This window comes from Mustelus asterias, chromosome 16 (assembly GCF_964213995.1).
Source record: "Mustelus asterias chromosome 16, sMusAst1.hap1.1, whole genome shotgun sequence".
NCBI classification, from domain to species: Eukaryota; Metazoa; Chordata; class Chondrichthyes; order Carcharhiniformes; family Triakidae; genus Mustelus; species Mustelus asterias.
Genome location: NC_135816.1, coordinates 57,056,734 through 57,073,301, shown reverse-complemented (window position 1 = coordinate 57,073,301; position 16,568 = coordinate 57,056,734). Strand labels below are relative to the sequence as shown.

Below are 16,568 nucleotides of genomic sequence, written 5' to 3'. Positions count from 1 at the left end.
TGGCCATGCTAAATTGACCCTAGTTTCGGGGGGATTAGCAGGGTAAACGTGTGGGGTGACAGGGATAGGTTGGAATTGTTGTCGATGCAGGCTCGATGGGCCAAATGGCCTCCTTCTGTACTGTAGGGATTCTATGATCCGGAATTATGTGGAGGTAGTTGACCTTGCTGAGGGTTGCAGTAGGGTCAAAATTAATCTTAATGTCTTAACTTTGGAGAGGGGAAATAAAGCTATTATTGCAATTCACTATGGGTGTGAGGATGTTTCAGTTGAATAGTTTCAAACCACTCCTACTGAGACCCATGCTTAACGAATAACCACTCGAAGACTGTCTGCATCTGTAGAACCACGCCCCACAATAATCTATCACGGAACAGAATTTACCACAGAACAGTCTGACCTGTGTTCAAAATACTAAAACTTGTCATTATGTAACTCATGTAAACTTCTTCCATGCACTATAGGAAATGCCAAGAATCAAAGAAAACATTTTCAACATCATTACTTACAGTACAAAATAGAATTGTAATCTTGCTGCTTTTTTGTTCTGGTACAGAATGCAAATGCAATTCTCAAAGGGATAATTTACATTTTTAATGATGACTTTAAGACTACTTTATTGGACGATTTAGGGGATTTTGCTTTGAGTAGCGCAAACAATACTTTTTAATGCTGTTGGAACACAATTTATCTTAGACAGCTTGCAAGGACCTCCTAATGGCAACATGGAAAACACCATTTGTTGGAACCAGAAAAACCATTCTATTGGCTACTGAACATATGTTTTGTGAAGAAACAGAAAAAAGGGCCAAAAATACTTTAGAAGGATGTAAACACTTTCAAATTTGATACATGATTAAATTAGCAGCTGTCACCCAATCGGACATTAAATGCCTCCATGTCCTGAAAATTTCAAAGTCTACATTTTGGAAACATAAGCATGATGCAGCAATTTTAACCAAAGTACTATCACCAACGGTAAAATGTAACTGAACAGCAAAATGTCAAAAAAATATTGTGCTTTAATCTAAACATGAAGAATACTTCCATACTTTTGCAATGTCCTCACGAATACGGAGATTTCTGACTGTAATTCTTCGCTTAGAATCAAAGTTCTGTCCAGGCATATCAATGTCATCAGCATACTTATCTTCATCCTCATCTTCACTGTTGTCCTTCTCCTGAAACATAATGACAATTATAAAGCTCAGTTATGTGCTATACAACCGGAAAACAATATAGTTCTCCTCTCGTGCTGTAATCAATCTATGATTCCATCTATGACAAAAGCTTTATTTATAAAGAGCAGAACACTCCTTTATCCAAACATTGGTATCACAGACTATTTACTGAGAATTTATTTATTTAGCAAATGCAAATCCCCAAAGCCAAATGACAGCCTCTCCATTTGCTGGGTTTAAGATGACTGGTCTGCCACTTAATCTGTGGAGGGGACACTCATCAGAAATGTGCGGCATTGTTTGTGCCTCTCCCACAAGGGCATAAAGAGTTTGTACTGAGGCTCCAACAGTTGAGGTTGGCTGGCTGCACATGGGCCTTGGCTTGCCCTGAAACTACTTAGCAAGGTCAACCATCACCAAGCGAAAAAGAATGGATTTGCCCTGGAATAAAATTCAACAATCGAATATAAAATTGTTAATCTTTCTTCAATATAAATACTATAATCTATGAAGCATGCTTTTCTCATGGTACTGTTTGACTAAATGAACAAAACAGTACAGCACAGGAACAGACCCTTCGGCCCACCAAGTCTGTGCTGACACAGATGCCTCTCTAATCTAATATTTTCTTGCCTCTACGTGGTCCATATCCCTCTATTCCATGCCTATTCATGTTTCTATCCAGATGCCTCTTGAACGTTGTTGTAGAATCTGTTTCCTCTGACAACATGTTCCAGGCATTCACCACCCTCTGTGTGAAAAACCTGCCCCTTACATCTCTTTTAAACTTTCCCCCTCTCACTTTCAACCTCTGCCCCTGAGTAATTGACCCTTTGACCCTGGGAAAAAGACTCTGACTACCCACTCTATCCAAGCCTGTCATAATCTTGTAACCCTCTATCAGGTCCCCCTCATCCTCCGATACTCCAATGAAAACAATCCAAGTTTGTTCAATCTTTCTTCACAGTCCATATCCTCCAAACCAGGCAACATCCTGGTAAATTTCTTCGGCACCTTTTCCAACACACAAACATCCTTCCAGTATTGTGGCAACCAGAATTGTACACAATACTCCAAATGCGGCCTTACCAAAGTCTTATACAGCTGCAACATGATTTTCCAATTCCTATACTGAATGCCCCAACCAATGAAGGCCAGCATGCCATACATTTTCTTGACCACCTTGCATACCTGAGTTGCCACCTTCAGGGAACTGTGGATCTGCACGCCTCGATCCCTCTGTATGCTAATATTTTTAAGAGCTCTACCATTTACTGTATATTTACTTCTGCAGCAGACCTTCCAAATCCCATCACCTCACATTTGTCCGGGTTAAATTCCATCTGCCATCTTTTGGCCCAGATCTCCAGGTGATTTATATCCTGCTATATCCTCTGACAATCCTCCTCACTATCTACTACTCCCACAATTGTTGCATCATTTGCAAATTTACTAATCAGACCACCTACATTTTCCTCCAAATTATTTATACATTACAAATAACAGAGGCCCCAGCACTAATCCTTGTCAACACTGGCGTCACAGACCTCCAGTTAGAAAAGTACCCTTCCACTGCTACTCTCTGCTTTCTATGCCCAAGCCAGTTTTGTACTTATCTTACCAGTTCACCTCGGATCCCATATGACTTCACCTTGGGCATCAACCTGCCATGAAGAACCTTATCGAAGGCTTTACTAAAGTCCAACTGCCCTGCCCAGGTCAATTTTTTTCTCGTCACTGCCTCAAAGAACTCAATCAAATTTGAGGGACATGACCACCTCTTCATAAAACCATGCTGCCTATCGTTAATAAGCCTATTATTTTCCAGATGTGAGCACATCTTGTCCCCAAGAATCTTCTCCAATAATTTCCCCACCACTGATGTAAGGCTCACTAGCCTGCAATTTCCTGGATTGTCTCTTGTTCCTTCTTGAACAGAGGAACAATATTAGCTATTCTCTAATCCTCTGGGACCTTGCCCGTGGCTACAGAAGATTAAAAGATTTTGGCCAAGGCCTCAACAATTTCTTCCCTCACCTCTCTCAGTATTCTGGGATAGATCTTATCTGGCCCAGGGCACTTGTCCACAATGTTTTTCAAAACCTCTAATACCTCCTCCCTTTTCATTTCAACATGTCCTAGAATGTCAACATCCTCCTTTCTACACTCACCATCCACCACATCCTTCTCCTTTGTGAATACTGATGCAAAGTACTTGTTAAGGGCCTCACCCACTTCATCTGGTTCCACACACAAATTCCCTCCACTGTCCTTGAGTGACTTACCCTTTCCTTAGCTACCCTCTTCCTCTTTATATACATATAAAAAGCCTTGGGATTCTCCTTAATCCTGCCTGCCAAGAACATTTCATGGCCCCTTTTAGCCCTCCCAAGTCCCTGGTTAAGCTCTTCCAAGCTATCTTTGAACTCCTCAAGAGCCTTATCCATTTTCAATTTCCTGAAATTTATGTATGCCTCCTTCTTCTTTTTCACTAAGCTCACAATCTCTCTTGTCATCTAGGGTTTCCAAGTCTTGCCATCTTTATCCTCCATTTTTACAGGAACATACTTGTCCTGAATTGTTAACAACTGACAACAAGGTTCCTGACCGGAGCAGGTGGGAAGCCTATAAGAATTTAAGTACACATAGTTACATGTCATTAGTGGGCTTACAGCCTGAGTCACATGGAGCTCACTGTTCACCCATCTCCCCAGTGGGATTAGCATCAGGTGTGTGTGTGTGAGTGTGTGTGTCAGAAGAATTTAGTACACTTTCTCTAAACGGAACTAGAAATATTCAGTGATGACAAAAATGCTCCATTCGGCTAACACACATACTGCTGAATTATGATCCTCTTCTCCCCGCTGACGTCTTGAAGAGTTCTGCAGCAATAAAAGATAGATAGATCAACTATGCAGCTAAGTATGATTACACAAAAAACGAACAGTAATTATAGATTTATATCCACTCTGTGTAATTGTCTTAGTTTTCAGACATCGACCAGAATAAAGTTCCTCTTTATTCTGAGTCTTTAACAAGACTGTATTTCTTGATGAAATGTTGCTTTTTTCATTTTTTTTAAAAACGCGCTTCAGTTGGGCTCACAGCTACTCCTTCAGTGATTATATTTCACCCAGTATTCACAAAGTTTCACTACCTGGAAGCTTTTACAGAAATAGTCATAAATAATAGTCATAGATTTGTTCTACCCCACCTCGACCCCTTTGTTTTCATTTTATTTTATTTTATTTTTTACTGTTCTCTACCTTTTATTTCTTTATTGTCTTTCTTCATTTTTCTTCCCACTCTTTTCCCCTACTTTACGCCCCTCCCCCTACCTTTTCTCCCCCTTTGCTTCTCCTTTTCTAAATCTTATCTCTGTCCCACCCATTCCCCCACAACATCCCCCCCCCCCTCCCCCCCCCACCCCGCCCCACCTCCTGCCAGCGCCACCACATTTTCATTTTAGCTTCTCTGCCGTTTGGCCATTCACACCCTTTATTCTCTGTGTGGACAGATATTAACTGGGTTTCCCTGGTTTCTGTGGCTATGACTCATCTTTCATTCCCTCACCCTGCAGTATAAATATCTCCTACTTTCTATGCCTTTTAGCTTTGACAAAGGGTCGTGTGGACTCGAAACATCAGCTCTTTTCTCTCCTTACGGATGCTGCCAGGTCTGCTGAGATTTTCCAGCATTTTCTCTTTTGGGGTCATAAATGTGAATTTTTTCAGTATCTTTGCATAAACAAGATTAAGAATTTTGACTAGATTGATTTATTTCAGGTTTTTTTAATGGGATGCATGTTAAAACCAACCAAATGAGTAACAGTCAGAAAACACAAAAGTGCATGACCTTTTTTCTATTGCTAACCAACCAATTTATCTACATCATCAAAATAAATGCCTTGATTCCTGGCCAAATTAAGTAAAAGCATCACAAATGCCAAAAATATAGGTAATTACATTTCTAAGCTAGATGCAACTATGTATTACGGAAAGAAAAACTTACAGCATGCAGGAGCCCAATAAGACAATTGTATGGAAAATTCAAAGAGGATACAATTTATTACATACGGCTCACTTCAAAACATATGGGTTACATGACCAAAAAAATAAGCCACTGATTTTTCTCACTTGTTGTGAGTCCTGAGAAGAATTTTGGAAACAGCTGAACCTTAGTCTCACATCACACAACATATACGCTCTTCATTACTCAAGGTCTCACAAGAAACATGGGCCAGATCTTGATCATCACCAAAGGAAGAACTTTCTCTACTTGCAGTTATTCAACTTTCGAATGAAGCCAAGATAGTACTCAAATCCTGGAGAGGTAATCACTGAGTATTACATTCTATCCAATTGCTAGAAAATTAGTCACAGATTAACAGGGTTTTGGTGCCAAAAATTCCCACTTATGTAGATTGAATGGATGCACTTCAGAAATTTACAATGTTTTAATAACCTGAATAATTTTAATTAAAGCTTGGAGGCAAGTATGGTACAATCAGAAATACACGAGCAGTATTTCTTTTGATCTTTATAATTACTTTAAGCAAGGACTTAAAAAGGATAAGGTAGCTTCCTTGATCAATAAAGGCATCCGATTTCACAGCATTGGGGACTTGAGTTTGGAACAGAATAGCTGAAGTTTTATATATGCAGAGTGCAGCAAGCAACTTGTTATTTTTAAATGAGCAGATAACGGGCAATTCCTGCCAATTAAAAAATTGAATATTCCATACTCCACAACTCAGCAAGAAACTTAATTTTGAGTTCAATCATGCCCTGGTGTGCTAACTTTAAAATGTCCTTGAATAAACTTGTCTTTTAGGTTTCCCACCGATTGACTTCTTTTGTATCTAGAAACATCTATAGATTAAAATTGTACTGGGGGCATGATAAAACTCCCCCCGATGATGGGACCTGTGCAGCAGCAGTGCTGCACATTTCTCAGGAGGCCCGAGCTGGAAGTCTGGGTGAAAAATGTGCAGCTCCAAGCTGGGGCAAGTAAAAAGAAAGCTGAATGGCAATCTGATGGTGATTGCAGTTCCATGGAAGAATCAGCTCCATAATTTGTTAGATCTGAGAATGCCCATTCTTTTGGAGAAATGATCAGAAAATGGTGTGGAGATTCATTGTTATGGTCGCTGTTCTATGTTGCTCCAGGATTCTCAGAGCTTTGTCAGAGGGGTGGAGCAAGATGTGTTTTTGATAGGAACTAGCCTGCATTACAGTTGAGTTGAAGCCTATAATGAGCTTGTACCAGAAATTCCCACAAGTTAGAAGGTCAAAGGGCAAGGCGTTAAGCCGAGGAGCTGCCCAAAACTAAAAGGTTTTGTTTTTGAAAGTGAATCACCTGGGGCCATCTGAATGCAACTTGACTCTTCAGTACAAGTCACAAGGCTCCAGGACTGGGCTCTCAGGCCTGTAATGGTGCTCAACTTTCCTCCCCTTTTGTTAGCACGAGGTCTTGTCAACTGCCTCAGGCACTGGGCCAGGAAAGGATATTGAAGTGTTCCAAGGTTCTTTTGCACTGATTGTAACAAAGACTTCCTGGATCAACCACAGAAAGAGAGACTTGAGACAGCTATTCTGTTTCATTTTACTTCACCTCATCTGCCATCTTAAGAAATATTTTGCAATTATTTCCTTTATCTTGATTCTATTCTATCTCCTCTTGTCCAGTCTCTTCCCACCTACATTTATGACTCTTTTAACACCCATTTCAGCAACTTCCAGTTTCCTGGCCCTAACTGCTTCCTTTTCACGATGGACATCCAACACCTCTACATCCCCACAAGGACAGTCTGTGAGCTCTCTGCTTGCCTCCTTAAATTGAGGACCGAACAGCTGCCATCCATCACCACCCTCCTGGCAGTTGAACTTGTTGTCTCACGGAACTTTTCTCACTTCCTCCAAATAAAATAACGTGGCAATGGATCTTAGGTATGCCTGTCTTTTTGTGGGGTATGTGGAACAATCCTGCTCAGTCCTGCTCAGGCTCCTTCTCACAATTCTTTTTCTGGTACATTAATGACTATAATCGTGCTGCTCCCTGCTCTCGTCTGGAGCAGGAAATATTCATCAGTCTTGCTTCCAATTTCCACACTTCTCTCACTTTCACAAGGTCCATCTCTGAAACTTTTATTCCTTAACATCTGTCGTCATTTATGGGGGATAGACTGTTTACTAATATTCATCACAAGCCCATCGACTTCCACAGCTACTTTGACTTCACTTCCTTACATTTTTTCCGTAACGATCCCATTCCATTCTTCGTGTTTCTCTGCCTCTGTCGCATCTGTTCTGATGACGCTTCCTCCCACAATGACACTTCCAACATTGTCTTCCTGTTCCCTGAACTGAGTATTTCTCCACAGTGTGGTTGACAGGGGTCCTCAACTATTTCCAACAAATTTCTTGCAACTTCTGCCCACACCCATTCCCCTCCCTCCCAAAATCACAATAGGGCTCTCTTTGTCCTCACTTTCCACTCCACCAGTTCTGTATTCAAAGGATCACCCTCTATCATTTCCACCACCTCTGGCATGATGCCACCACCAAATACATCTTCCCAACTCCCCAGTGAACATTCCGAAGGGACTGTGCACTCCGGGACACCCTGGTCCACTCCTCTATCACTCCCAACATCTCATCCCCTTTTCACTGTACAGGCAACCGCAGTAACACCTGCCCCTTGAACTCCTCTCTCTCAGTCCAAAGCTCCAAACACTCCTACCAGGTGAAACAATAATTTACTTGTCCTTCATTCAATTTATTCTACTATATTCACTGCTCACAATGCAGTCTCCTCTACATCGAGTAGATCAAACACAGTCTGGGTGACCATTATGCTGAACACCTTCACTCAGTCTATGAGCATGACCCTAACTTTCCTGTCAGCTGTTATTTCAATTCACCATCTTTCTCTCATGCTCACATTTCTGTCCTCAACTTGCTTCAATGTGCCAGTGAAGCGCAACACAAGCTGGTGGAACATCTTCTGATTAGGCATTTTACAGCATTTTGAACTGAACATAGAGTTCAACAGCTTCAGACAATGGACTCCATCCTCCATTTTGATTTTTTGTTTGCCAAGTGCCAGTCTGTATTTTTTTCTCGCTTTCAGATTGAGCTGACCTTTATTCTGCCACTAACACCTATACTGGACCTATGCTTTATTCTTGACTACATTTGCCTCTTGCTCCACGGCATATTTGGCATGTAATCGCTCCTGCTTTATAACCCATCCCTGAACTTCTCTTTTATTCCACCTGATCCCGCCTCTTTATCAACAGCATAAAAGTCAACACATTTCTACCTCTCAAATTCTGAAGAGGAGCAATATTGGTCTCCAAATGTTAATTCTGTTTCTTCCTCCATGAAAGCTGGCAGACCTGCTGAGTTTTTCTAGTATCTGTTGTTATTTTAGATCTCCAGCATCTGAAGTATTTTGTTTTTAAAGAAAGCTGTTAAAATCTGTTCCAGGAGCAGAACCCAACTAACAGCTCACAGTGTTCCTAAGAACATAGGCTTTCCAGGATGATAGTTTAAGATGCAGTGTGAAGCTATTTTTCATCAGTTTTACCATGCAATCTTAAAGCAAAGAGGTGATTCAGTAATAGATTCTTTTCAAATCTAGAATATGTGATCTTGTGTCAGAATACTGACAAGCCCTGCTCTACATGATGAATACCTGGGTTAGCGGCTAAGTATATAGCAGAGAAAAAAATATTACATTTTCCAACATTCTCCGTTCCAAAATTATCTCTACAGTTTCAGCCCAGTGAAATACCATTATAGATATGGAGCAACATCATGATCACTATACTCACCACATAGTCCACTAACTTTCCAGATGCTAGCTCTTCCTGCAGTTTCTGAGCTTTCAGAGTTCTCTTGGCCTAAACGAGAGTTGACAATTTAAATAACAGTGACAGAACATTTCAGTTCGAGTCTAATAGGTCTTGCAGAATACTCGGTGTTGACTTTTCTCAGTACTTGCATGCTGATGTTTATTTTAATTATTATTACACGTCTGCAAAGTACTTTGGCATTTTTCTACACTAAACAACACTATACAAATACTTTTTTTTTGAAGAGCAACTCTTTAGTCACTTCAGGTTGATACATACAAGAATGCTCCCAAGATCAAACCCAACATACACAGCTATTTACATCTTTGTGTGATCTCTCAGCACTTTGTTTGACTAATTAAATGATGGTCTTCTGTCCTGTTGATAACCTTATCCTCAATGTATTGTACATTATGTACTAAATCCCATTAGCCAAACAGATTTACTGCTATTTATTCTAAAAGAAAAATCAACTCTCATTAAATCCTGTAAAAACCTCTTATATAATTTGGTGTGCTGCTTAAAGTGCTGGCAATACAATGAATTATTCAACCTCTATTATAATTTTTATTGAAACAAAAAGAAATCTATGGGCTTAGGACAATTGGTGATCCTTTAGGATATTAAGACTCAACTGGACTAAGTGCTCGTTCCAGGAGAGAAGTTCTCGCCATTCACTTGCTAGTGTGAATGCTTTTCTTTGATCTGTAATAATTAAAATCTAATGGAATAAGACTCCATGCTTTAAAAAGTAAATTTTCTGTGCGAAGGATTAACAGTAATTAAGACTTATCACCCCATGGCAGTGTTACCCCCATGACAGAATTTACTTACACTTGAATAGACAATCCCTAACTTTGCCATGTTTAGTGGATATCTAATGGGTAAGTATCCATCTTTCATGTGCTTGAATGCCAAGTCACTTGGTGAAATACAGTTAGAACTAAGCTTCTGGAAGAACTGAACAACTCAGACAGCATGTTTGTGACTTGTGTGTGTGTATGGTCCAGGAGTTTGCTGTCAAATTTACTCCTTAATAATGGTCAGCTTCACTGTTATTTCCACCACAAAATTTAGGCCAGTTTACCAATAGTAGCCTAGATGACTTTACTTTTCTCCACCCAGCATCAAAAAAGAGAAAGTATGAAGCTAGAATGCTGAGAAAACATGATGAACACAAGTATTAACAACTGTTTCACTCTGAGCTGGTTCTTTCTAAATTTGTTGCTGTGCTGATTCCCTTCCCATTCTTCATAACCTGCAGTTGAAACCTCAATAGTATATTATCTTTCCATATTAAGTACGAAATATTAACTTAAAGCTGCAAGATTTCCACAATTTCCTTACATTGAACGGATCTCCTCAAAATTACTGAAGCCCATGGAGGTAGCATGATTTCCTTGAATTGAACAGTACTTCCCAAAATAGCCCAAACTTTAAAGCCTAGATCTTTTTAATTACTGATGTCGCTATAAAACAGCCTCTAGTCAGTCACACCCACGGAGCTGACTGTACTAAAAAAGCAAATTAACATCATCTACAATATTTTTGAAAACTCTATTTTAGAATTATACAAAGAGAACATTGAGACAGCACAGTTTAAACACTGCAAGAGATCTGGATGGATAAAAATAAGTTGTTCTCTATCAGCTGCAATATGAATGTCTACAATACTCATTATAACAAACCAATTGGTAGCTCTGTAATTAACCTTTCTTTAGAGAAAACAGCTTCTTTACACAATCACTCTTCTACTGGACTGGACAGAGATGCAGCAATATGTCCAGATGCACCATAGAAAGCATCCTTTCCGGATGTGTCGCAGCTTGGTTTGCTCCTGCTCTGACCATGATTGCAAGAAACTACAAAGGATTGTGAACGAGGTCCAGTCCATCACGCAAACCAGCCTCCAACCCACTGACTCCATCTACACTTCCCACTGCCTCAGAAAAGTAGTTTTATCAAGGACTCCACGCACCCCGAACATTTTCTCTTCCACCTTCTTCCGTGAGGAAAAAGATACAAAAGTCTGAAAACACATACCAACCAACTCAAGAATAGCTTCTTCCCTGCTGCCATCAGACTTTTGAATGGGCCTACCATACATTAACCGGGTCTTTCTCCACACACTAACTATGACATTATATTCTGCACTCTCTCCTTTCCTTCTCCCCTATGTACTCTATGAACGATATGCTTTGTCTGTATAGCACGCAAGAAACAATACTTTTCACTGTATCCCAATACATGTGACAATAATAAATCAAATATTCTATTACATACCAAATCTACTTTTGAATATTCCTCCACAATCCTCATATGATCCTCTGAATCATAACCATTCCAACGATCGCGCTTTCCATCATAGTCAAATGAAAACGTTGGCTGCATGTGCTCATCTGGAGCAATGTTGACACCTGTAAACTTTGCCCCCACCTTTCTAGGTCTCTATTCAAAAAACATATGAAACATCAGTCAGAGCACAGTACAAACATAGCTTAAGGAAAGCATTTGCAAGTTTGTAATATAAAGTTCTCTGTATCATAGAAATCATAGAAACCCTACAGTGCAGAAGGAGGCCATTCGGCCCATCGAGTCTGCACCGACCACAATCCCACCCAGGCCCTACCCCCACATATTTTTACCCGCTAATCCCTCTAACCTACGCATCACAGGACTCTAAGGGGCAATTTTTAACCTGGCCAATCAACCTAACCCGCACATCTTTGGACTGTGGGAGGAAACCGGAGCACCCGGAGGAAACCCACGCAGACACGAGGAGAATGTGCAAACTCCACACAGACAGTGACCCGAGCCGGGAATCGAACCCGGGACCCTGGAGCTGTGAAGCAGCAATGCTAACCACTGTGCTACCGTGCCGCCCAATTATGTACCATTATTCAAATCAAAACATCTAATTCATAGGAAACATTTATATTTTCACCAATTCCCATTGTGAAGAACATTAATTTCATATCTTCTCACAAACTCTGTAAGGTCCACCAGTGAAAATTCTGGAGAAAGCATCTAGACCTCATACAAAGGTAGCCAGGAGGCACCCAAGCTACAAAGTTCACTTTGGCCCAACGCTCTTCCATGTGGTTAAAAATTAGATGGAGGAAGAGAGTGTGGCAGGCAGCTGGGGGTGGGGCAACCCAAAGTTGCAAGCACCATTAAAATGTGTCATTTGGAAGGGCTTAAACAAAGCTAGCACAAGAATGGGAACCAGGAGGTAGAAACAAAAACGAGAAACAAGGTGTATAATGGATTGGCAGAGAAAGATAGCACTAGAGTAAGAAGTAGTAAAGTAAGGTATCAGGTGGGGTCAGAGTAAGAGGGAAGGCAATATGTTCAAAAGTAGGTTTACTGTAAAGGGCAGAGAACGGGATGAATTTTTGATGTGCATTATAAGAATTTTCTTGTCAATGCGTTACTGGCCAAACAAGAAAGAGGGATTTTGGAATATGCTGCTATGGAATGAGGTGGGTGAAGTGAATCAAGTGTCAGAAAGGGATCATTTCGGGAACAGCGATCAAGGTATCAGAAGGCCGAGTTTCGCTATCAAAAAGACAAAGAACAATTTACAGTAAAAATACTTAATTGGGGAGGAGGAGCAATTTCAGTGGGGGAGGGTGGGGAAAACAGGTGAATTGGAATCAAAGAGTTTCAGGCAAAATTGTAATAGAACAATGGTTGCCATTAAAGAGATGCATGAGCGGCATGGTGGCACTGGTTTTCTCTGGGTGCTCCAGTTTCCTCCCACAGTCCGAAGACGTGCTGATTAAGTGCACTGGCCATGCTAAATTCTCCCTCAGTTTGCCCGAACAGGTGCCAGAGTGTGGCGGCTAGGGGATTTTCACAGTAACTTCATTGCAGAGTTAATATAAGCCTACTTGTGAGAATAATAAATAAACTTAAACTCCTGGAGGGAAAAGTTAAGCCAAACAAATCTCGAGTTTCTTGGACAATGAAAGAAATAGAGAATAGGAGAAAGCAGAAAAGGGACATATATGACAAACGCAAGGTTGACAATACAAGTGAGAACAAGGCTGAATGCAGAATGTTCAGAGGTGAAGTGAAAAATGAAATGAGAGGCAAAGACAGAGAAAGAGAAGAGACTGACAGCTAAACTAAAAGGGAATCCAAAAGTTGTACAAATAGTACAAACAATACACAATTTCATGATTCATATGTTGTAGGAATATAAATTGTAGTTTTGGGGTAATTAAAACTCTGGAATGCTAAGTTGCCAAGTCAGCCAAGGTATTTAGCAAAAAACGAACCTTCCCTATGTACATAATACGGTCAGTTAGAACTGAGCCTTGGTTAAAAACAAGATGTCTACAGTTGTCTTCATAGGAGATATAAATTATTCACAACAAAAACAGAGAATACTGGAAAATCTCACCAGGTCTGACAACATCTGTGGAGAGAGAATAGAGCCAACGTTTTGAGTCAGGCTGGCTCTTTGTCAGAGCTAAAGACAAGGAAAATTGGGCAAGATCCATACTGAGAGGATGAGGGGGAGTGCGGGGGCTCTAGTTGATAGGAATGGCATAGACAAAAAGACAAAGGAAATGGAGATGATAAAGGTTGAGAATGGTGCTAAGAGTGTCCATTAAGAGATCGGAATGTGTAAATGGCAGACCAAAAAATGCAGAGTATAGGAATGCAGCAGATGGCTCTAGTGGGGTAGGGATAGGAAACAAGATGGAAAGTGAGATTTTGGAAGTGCAAAGATAACAGGATTAACACATGAAAGCAGAGACCATCGCTGAAATATTAAATGAGTATTTTGCATCTGCTTATACCAAGGAAGGTGCTGAAGTCAGTGAAAAAGGAAGCAGTTGAAACACTGGACAGGCTAAAATCGATAGAGATATTAGAAAAGCTGGCTGTATTTATGAGGAGTGGATGAAAGTATCCAAGGACCCTGAGGAAAGTAAGGGAGGAAATTACTGAGGCGTTCACCATAATCTTCCAATCCTCCTTAGACACCAGGGTGGTGCCAGAGAACTAGAGAATTGCAAATATTACATTGTTCAAAAAGGGTAAAAGATAAATCCAGCAACTACAGGCCAGGCAATTTAAATGCAGAGATGGGAACGTTTTTAGAAACAATAATCTGGGACAAAATTAAGAGTCACTTGGAAAAGTGCGGATTAATTAAAGAAAGCAAACACAAATTCGTTAAAGACAAATATATTGAACTAACAATTTGATGGAGCAATGGAGAGTTGATGAAGATAATGCAGTTGATGTGGTGTACATGGACTCACAAAAAGCTCATGGACTAAAAGGGACAGTGATACAAAATTGACCGAGTAACAGGAGAACCAGATGACATTGATACAAGTCAAATCGGCATTGGGGCAGCACAGTGGCAAGCATTGCTACCTCACAGCGTCAGGGACTCGGGTTCAATTCCAGTCTTGAGTGACCGTCTGTGTGGAGTTTGCACATTCTCCCCGTGTCTGAGTGGGTTTTCTTTGGACTGTGGGAGGAAACCGGAGCACCCAAAGATGTGCAGGCTAGGTGGATTGGCCATGCTAGATTGCCCTTTAGTGTCCCAAGATGTGTAGGTTAGACAGATTAGAGGGGGAAATGTGTTGGGTTAGGCAGGGATAGGACAGAAGGAGGGGGCCTAAGTAAAATACTCTGTTAGAAAGTCAGTGCAGACTCAATGGGCCAAATGGCCTCTCTTATACAAAAAGATCTTACAGTGACATAAGAAAAACCTTTTCTATGCAGCAATCGCTTAGGCTCTAGAATGCACTGTCTGATAGTGTGGTGGAGGCAGATTCAGTTATAACTTTTAAAAGGGAATTGAATAAGCGCCTTAAGAGAAAAGAATTGCAGGGCTGTTGGGAAGGAGTTGGGGAACAGGACACACCAATTTGTTCCAGCTCACAGACAAGAATGGCCATATGGCCTCCTTCTGTGCTGTAACCATTCTATGATTCTATGAGAATGGATAGAATTGCTTCAGGACATGGTTAGAAACTAAAGTGGCAGTGTTAGCAGATGGGCTTGGAAGGGTGGGAATCCAAAATGTTTCTGTTCTGACAGGAAATTCAAAGCTGTAATGTATTTTTTATAATTACATATCTTACAACAGATTAAAGGACTCACTCTAACCAGAATTTTCTATCCATTTAAATCTTGATAACTTAGTAATATTTCAGCAGAGCTGCTAAGATAAAACCTATTAACAGAATATCTTTCCCCTTACAATTTCTGTAGTAAAATTAGCTTAGAAGGCGTGGTGCTTCATGCAAATAAACCCTCCTGTATAAATTAGATTAGATTTTCAAACCATCCTTATGCACTTCCACACGCCCAGTAATGTCACAAATACAAAGCAACTTATCCCCAAAGCCACTCAGAAATGGCACCACGTTTTTCATTGCTTAAGGCAACAGATGTAAAAAGGTTATTTCTGGAATGGTGTACCTCTCTAGATACACACCTAAATAAATTATTGCTCATTCTGACTTACCTGCTCCAAAGAAATACTGGGAGAAAGGCTCCATGAAAATAACTTGCAAAAAGGTGCAACAAAAAAAAAATCACTCTTTGAAATTGACAGTCACTTACTTCCATACAATCCTTTTTCACATGTGTCAGTGCTCCACAGTTTTCACATGCACCTCTCCTGTATTTGGTCACAACAGAACCCTGAGTAAGAGAGCACACAATATCACCATTAAGCTTTTATCCTTTGACATTTCAAATGCCCATTTATAGCATGTAAAGATTGGATTCAGATCAAAACATAATTAGCGAAATAGAAAATAATTCTCCAATTAATAGGGCTGTCCAGTTCTGTTAACGCTGAGAAACAATATTTGGCCACATCACTGCAGCGCACATTTGTTATATCAGCCCAATATGATATTTTAAGAACTTAGTTGGCCAACATATTTCTTGCACAATATTATAATTGATTGCATTCTTTATATGCCAAAGCTTTCTGCTAATCAGCTGTAATTCTATATTTAAGATGTTATGTGAAGAGAATGTTAATTTCTACCATATATCAACCAATTATAATTTTACACTATGACCTGGTTGCTGCATTGTCGTCAAGTACTATTTTTATTTGTTAATGACAAGTAACTTCCATCATTTTACAAAGATTATTTTGAGTTATGTCCATTTTAAGTTCTGTCACACAAAGGGCATCAAGCTTTTATTCAGACCAACACTGTTTTGCAAACCTGAAACCTAGATTTGTGTAGCTGAAATCTAGAAATCTAACAGAGTTAGCTTGATTAAAAAAACAAAGCAAATCTACTATTAAACATTGTTGGAAGCTTGCAAGGTGTGTACTAGAACCTTAGCATTGCTATAATGCAATTTACTGACACTCGAGTTGTAATAAAAACCAGACTTGGCGTCACATTCTTGGATTCCTCGGGCCACATGAAAAATGAAACTAGCATTAGTTTTACATAGTTAGAGAGTATGGATGCCTAATCATAAATCACTAATATTCAAACTCTTCCACCTTCACTGGCCTATTCATT

The 16,568-nt window shown here is 40.1% G+C and overlaps 1 protein-coding gene across 2 annotated transcripts in view; it reads right to left on the bottom strand.

The window, feature by feature from the left end:
* slu7 (SLU7 homolog, splicing factor) overlaps window positions 1-16,568 on the bottom strand; it is a 45,205-nt gene that overhangs the window by 20,169 nt on the left and 8,468 nt on the right. For both annotated transcript variants that reach the window (XM_078231160.1, XM_078231161.1), the window contains 5 exons: window positions 15,637-15,717; window positions 11,323-11,487; window positions 9,019-9,087; window positions 4,019-4,063; window positions 1,053-1,181 (listed from right to left, as the gene is read on the bottom strand). In XM_078231160.1, the coding sequence (XP_078087286.1) occupies window positions 1,053-1,181; window positions 4,019-4,063; window positions 9,019-9,087; window positions 11,323-11,487; window positions 15,637-15,717 (489 nt within the window). The remainder of the gene's footprint in view (window positions 1-1,052; window positions 1,182-4,018; window positions 4,064-9,018; window positions 9,088-11,322; window positions 11,488-15,636; window positions 15,718-16,568) is intronic.